A 6,356-nucleotide genomic window follows, 5' to 3' on the forward strand; every position below is an offset into this window, starting at 1 on the left:
AGTAAAACAATCAAACATGACAACAATAACTTATCCTCACTGTTAGGGAAGCAATAATGGAGACTGGAGCATTAATAATTATTTCTAAAGAGAATAGAGGTGTCTCAGCTCCAACTGATGGTTGCTATGTGGGAAAGTAAAGCCCAGCATTGTCAGAGCTTCTGATTTGCCTTTCCCCCAAAGAAGATAGGAATCTGGAGTTTTGCATGAAACCTCAAAATATTTAAACGCTGACAACTAAGTCAAAATATAACACTGAGCAGACCTACGAAAATATGTCTGTGGGTCACAGCAGGCCCAAGAGCCCTCTGTTTGCAAACTCAGAAGCTGCTCATTGCAAGCTGAGTAGCAGAACCAAAACCAAGTTGGAAGCATGTGTAATGCTGATGGCGAGTCAGTTCTGTCCACATGCTGTAAAGAAGTGAGGTCTGAATAGGAAATAAAGCACTCTAGTAAGTCAGTGACCAATAAATTGAAAAGCATTTGAGGAATCCAGTCTGGGCCTAGCTTGTGTATACAAGAACCTTAAAATCTATTTAGGTAACAAGGCATCAAAGCCTGAAAAGTTTAAAAATTCAAGAGTTCTAGCCTATTCCTCCAGGCTACTCCCACACATTACCATACCAGCTTCTTGTTACTACACAAACTCTCTTAGATTCTGATCCCACAGTTAATCAGGGAATGGAATTGTTAGTCTAATCAGACTATTCCCAGTTCTGGGAAGCTGCCTCAACTTGGAAAACAAACTTATTATTCAAAATATCTGAATACAGAAAAGATTCATCTTGAAAACACTATCAAATATAATTTTTCCTTTTTAAAAAAGAGTACTCACATATACAGTCAGATACACAAATTGGCCTTTGTAAATTCCAGCAGGCCCGCTATCCCATGAATTCAATGCTCTTATTTCTCATTCATTCCAACCCCTGAACACACTATACGTCCTCATTACTAGAAAAGTCTTTCCCTTATTCACTTCATCCTCAGTGAATACACACACACACACACTCGGCCCTCCACATCCATGCATTCTGCATCTGCGGATTCAACCAACCACAGATCAAAAATATTTAGGAAAAAAACTATCCGTACTGGACAAATACACACAATTTTCTTGTCACTATTCCCTAAACAGTATAGTATAACAACTTTTAAATAGCTTTTACATTGTATTAAGTATTATAAATAATCTAGAGATGACTTAAAATATACAGGAGGATGTGTGTAGATTACATGCAAACACTGCAGCAGTTTATATCAGGAACTTGAGCATCTGCAGATTTTGGTATCCAAGGGAAGTGCTGGAACCAATCCCCCGTGGATACTAAGGGACAATTGTCTATATAAAATGAATGTTCACTTTAAGCAATTATTTGAGCAGCTTCTATAGGAAGAATTCTTTAAGGGTAGGAGTAGAGGGTAGGAGTAGGAGTATTCCTAATGGCACTAAAAGGTCAATAAATACTCTGACAAATTCCACACTTTTTTTTTTTAATGAGAAAAGGCCAGAAATGTCAAAATTCAATTTGAAAAACAATGTGTAACAAATTCACTTTCTGTAAATCAGTGAAAGATGCTTAAAAGGTTTGAATCCCTGGACGGCAAGGTTTTAAGCCCTGTACTTCGTAATAATAATCCCATTAACAAATAACATGCATTGTGCTTAATAACAGGTTGGTGTATAGGTATCTAAGACACAGTATCTGAATCAAAAGAGTTTAAAATCCAATGAGTTCAGCAGTATGAAAAAATTAGAGGAGTAGATTAGTGATTCTCAACCTTGGCTGGGCATCAGAATCACCTGGAGTGCTCTTTAAAATACCTATGCCCAGGACCCACTCCTAACCCAATGAATGAGAATCTTGGAGAAAGGGACACAGGAATTTCTAATGTTTAAAATGTTAAATGTGAAAATTAGAGGTGATTGATGTTTAGACAGGGTTGAGAGTCCCTGCAGGATACAGCTCAATTACCCATTCACCTGTGACACATAATTTTGATGATAAATTTAACTAATTACTCAATGATCCCCACCATGAGCACATAAGAAGACAATCACTTCTCCACTAACAACTTCACTAAATTGGATTTGGAGGCTGGGACACTGATAAAGTGTCAGGATTCTGAGATAAGCAATTCCACAGTTCTCACCTCTCAGTCCACCACCTTTCCAATGGAGTTCATCAAATGGCGGCAGGAACCTCAAAGGCCCAGACTTCAGAAGGTAATTAAAGCCTTCTCAAAAGCTCCCCCTGTATCTTCAGGATCGCACCAACCTCTGGCCTTATCTGATATTGATTCAGGGGGTTCCCAACATTCCACAAATACATGTTCTTTGTTCTCAACAGGCAGTGGTTACTTCTCAGATGCTGTGCACGAAATCTAGAATGGTATCCTTGGGCTTCACTTGCTTTCCAAACTTTAGAAACCTCAACTTCTATCCTCAATCTTGAAACCCGTCTTTCTCCCATCTGAATGACTCAGTGCCTCAGAAAATAACGGACTTACTCTACATTCATGTTCCCACCAAATTTGTTTCTTTACAGCATTCCCCACCTGGATGTCTAAGATCTTGCCCATTTTCCCATTTGTAGTTAGACTGAGGAATATTTTCCACAGTTGATTTGTAAATCCTACAATATTTGCCTCAGAAACTAGATTTTCTACATGTAGACCTCATAAAATATATAATTAAGAGAAACTTGTGGATGTCCCATCACTATCCAAGAAGCAAAATTGCTATTTTTAGGTTGATGTGATATGGCAGTTAGTAGATAGTAATGTCTTTTTAAAACAAGAATTAAAAATAATATGGATAAATTCCAATTCATAACAACATATACAGCACTAGGCTATGCAGTTAATGTCTGAGAGCAAACATCTAGAGACACAGTTCCTGGTTTCTAAACCCAAATCTACCACTTACTTGTCATGTCTCTGTGTCTCTTTTTTCCCCCCAATTTGTAAATCAGGACAATAATAGTACCTAACTCCTAAGGTCATTGGGAGAAATAAGTCATAAGCATAAAGCTCCTAAAACAGGGCCCCTGCACAGAATAAGCACAATACATGTTATTTGTTAGTGTGATTATTATTATGAAGTGCAGGGCTTAAGACCTTGCTGTCCAGGGATACAAACCTTTTAGGTGTCTTCCACTGATTTATAGAAAGTGAATTTATTACACATCATTTTTCAAATTGAATTTTGACATTTCTGGCCTTTTCTCATTGAAAAAAATAAATAAAAGCATGGAATTTGTTAGAATATTTATTGACTTTTTAGTGCCATTATGAATACCATTTAATATTAGTTAAATCTTGTTAGGATTACAATATTATTTAAAATGAAACTATGGGAGAAGAATACTTGGGGAGGGGAAAAATCATCACTTACTACTTCTTAAAATGAAATTTCAAAAGTGAAAAAAAGAGGAAGGATTCATATGCTGCAGGTGACCTTTAAATGTCATATTCACTAATATATATAAATGTAAACAGAAAAATATAAGTCTGGTAATAATAGTAAACTGATCAATGCAATTACATTGTTCTGTGGTTAAGTTACGTTTCCATTCCAGAATATCAATACCTTTTAAACACTTTTTAAGATCAAATTGTAGTGCATTAAATATCAGCTGGTTAGTTCTCTTCATGTTATTTACAAAGCTTGTAGTTTCTCTCTTACTTGGACAGCCCCCTGTACTAAACTTCCAAATATACAAGATTTGAGGGCATAAATTATTTAATAGTTAAAAAGTAACTTCAATTCTGTAAGACAATCCTTCAGTGAGATCTATTTCAATCTGTCTGGAGTAATGCTGTTACTATTAATCTTAGCTCACTTTCAAAAGTTAGTGAAATACGATTTAATAGAAAATCGGTTACTTGTTTAAATCTCAGTTAACTCAATTACATGATTTAAACAGCAAACACTATTTTAACAATGGCAAACACACATACACACACACACATGCACACGTTGCAGATTTTCACTTAGCTTTCCAAGCCACTTTAATATTTTCCCTCCTCAACCTCAATTCCATCAGTAAAGAGTTCATCTTTAGGGGTTATATTTAATATATTAATAGACGTTTCATTGTACTCTCCTCCAGTTCTTGAGAATCCAAAGCAATATACACGTATTTATCCAGAGCTGAATTTTTTTCTGTATAGTAATTCTTAATGGAGGCAAAGAGGGTGCAAGTATTTTCTTAAACCCCTAAGCTATATACTTGTAAGAAACAATCACTTTTATGCTTTGGATAACCAATAAGAAGTTAAAGGAAATGAAAACTTAAATTTTTCCATCACTAGATTGACCAACCCACTATTTTAGTCACATGGCATGAGACCAAATATTAAGAGAACAACTGACCCCTAAAACAAGAATTTGTGACTTGCCCTGTTTGAGGAAGATTTGGGACATACAAAATGTTCCATGTGAAGATTCAAAAAATTAAAAGGTTATTCAATGCCTTCATTTAAAAGTTTCATTGAGGAAGTCCCAGAGGCCCCATGTTACCCAAATACTTGGTGTAAGTTCTACTGCCAGATATTTTCTCAACATGTATTGAATACTTTAAAACAACTGTCACTTAATTTCTACTTGTTCCTGACTTCAGCTACAGAGCTAGGGACGTCTTTCTCATTTTAATAATCACTCAGGACCCGACAACAGCCCACACACATAGTAAATGCTCACAGAATCTGTGACAAACTGAAAACACTCAAAATGTAGACAGGTTGGCTAAGCAAACAGTGTTCTCCCACCTGAGTTCCTGCCCAAGTTACTGAGACAGGGCAGCTCACATGGCTGAAACTCCAAAGGCCCCATCAGTTGTAACTTCCGAGTATGTGTCACTTGCACAGTCAACTTTCTAACTCCAAGGAGCCTAAGTGAGGCGGGCCTTAATGGGTCAAAAATCACACGTAGGTGAGCAGCACTTTCTAAGACGTTCCCTCAAACAAGTTCTAAACCAGTGCTCCTCAAACTTCAGTGGGCATTCCAATCACCTGGGGATCTCCTTAAAGAGCAGATCCAGAGTAGGTGGGTTTGGAGTAAGTCCCCATATTGTGCAGTTCTAAGGAGCTCCCAAGAGAATCCAACGCTGCGGGTCCACCCACGACCCTAGGAGCTCAAGGCCCACAAATGCCCAAAGACATCCAGATGACTACTATTAGCAATCGACAACAACTTCAGCTACAGGCAGTGCCCCATAATCCCCTGGGTTTTCTGCATCCCCTGAGTGTGGCCACCGGGTCGCACCTGGCAGGTGCCTTGACTGCAGCCGCGCCCCCCTCCTCCGCGCCGCGCTCACCTTCTCCCGGGTCTTCAGGTACCGCTGCAGCGCCTGCTGGGTGAGCTCGCCGACGCGCAGCTGGCCCTCCTTGCAGGGCACCACGATGCCCGTCCTGCCGAAGCACACGGTCACTTTCATCCTGGCCCCCGGCGACCACGCCGGGCCGGGCCGAACAGGTGTCTGACCCCGCGGGCGCAGCCCCTACTCTCGGAGGACGCCCGGGGCCCGGGGCGTGTGGGCCCGGAGACCCGGGGCGCCGCTCCCCGGAGACCCTGAGGCCCGGGGGCTCGCAGCAGCGCCCCTTTCACCCGGGCAGGTGACGGGAATCGGGGAGGAGCGGCCGTGGAGAGGGGTTACCTCCCAGGTGCCCGGCGGCCCAGGACGCGGCTGCTCCGCGGCCCGGCTCCTCCTCCTCCTCCCGCTCCTGCTCTTGCTCCTGCCCGGCCCAGGCGGCTGCTCCGCGCCCACCGAAGCGGAACTGCCGGCCCTGCCCTATCGCTGGCCGTGGCCCTGGCCCTGGCGGTGGTGGCAGGGCCGGCCCCAGGCCCCGGGCTGGAGTGGGCGGCGGCGGCGTCGCGCGGGGCCAGAGTTGGGAGGAAACTTTTGCGCCGGCTCCCAACTCCTCCGCGGCGCCCGCGCTCTGGGCTCCCGCGGTCCCGGGGCCGGCCTGGGCCGGGCTCTTAAAGGGGCCGCGGCGCTCCCGGGCCCCGCCGCGCGCTGGGCGACGCCGTGCCCCGGCCCTGCGGGCCGGTAACTGGAGCCCGGGAGCTTCGTCTCATCACCTGGGTCTCTCCCTGGCTCTCTCCCTCTCGCACGCATGCACACGGAGCTCTGGGGAGTTGTAAGGGGATCCCAGGGCTACACACTCGGGGATTGAAACCGGATCTCAGAAAGAACACCCGAGGGAAGAGCGAGGAGACTGCAGAGCTGCACCCTTCACAGGAGGGGACTGCAGCAAGATGCAAAAGGAGCCTAGGAGCAGGTGCTTCTCATCACGCCCGCCAAAAACACCCAAGGGGTGAGGCTGCCAGGTGTTGAGATGCAAGCGTGGCC

General features: G+C 43.4%; 1 protein-coding gene across 2 annotated transcripts in view; it reads right to left on the reverse strand.

The window, feature by feature from the left end:
• The window catches only part of PARD3B (par-3 family cell polarity regulator beta), a 1,116,980-nt gene extending 1,110,877 nt beyond the window's left edge, over positions 1 to 6,103 (reverse strand). For both annotated transcript variants that reach the window (XM_017893929.1, XM_017893928.1), the window contains exon 1: positions 5,322 to 6,103. In XM_017893929.1, the coding sequence (XP_017749418.1) occupies positions 5,322 to 5,441 (120 nt within the window). In that variant the 5' untranslated portion in view covers positions 5,442 to 6,103. The remainder of the gene's footprint in view (positions 1 to 5,321) is intronic.
• Positions 6,104 to 6,356: the final 253 nt, after the last annotated feature.

Source organism: Rhinopithecus bieti, unplaced genomic scaffold (genome assembly GCF_001698545.2).
Source record: "Rhinopithecus bieti isolate Rb0 unplaced genomic scaffold, ASM169854v2 scaffold_22522, whole genome shotgun sequence".
Taxonomy (NCBI): domain Eukaryota; kingdom Metazoa; phylum Chordata; class Mammalia; order Primates; family Cercopithecidae; genus Rhinopithecus; species Rhinopithecus bieti.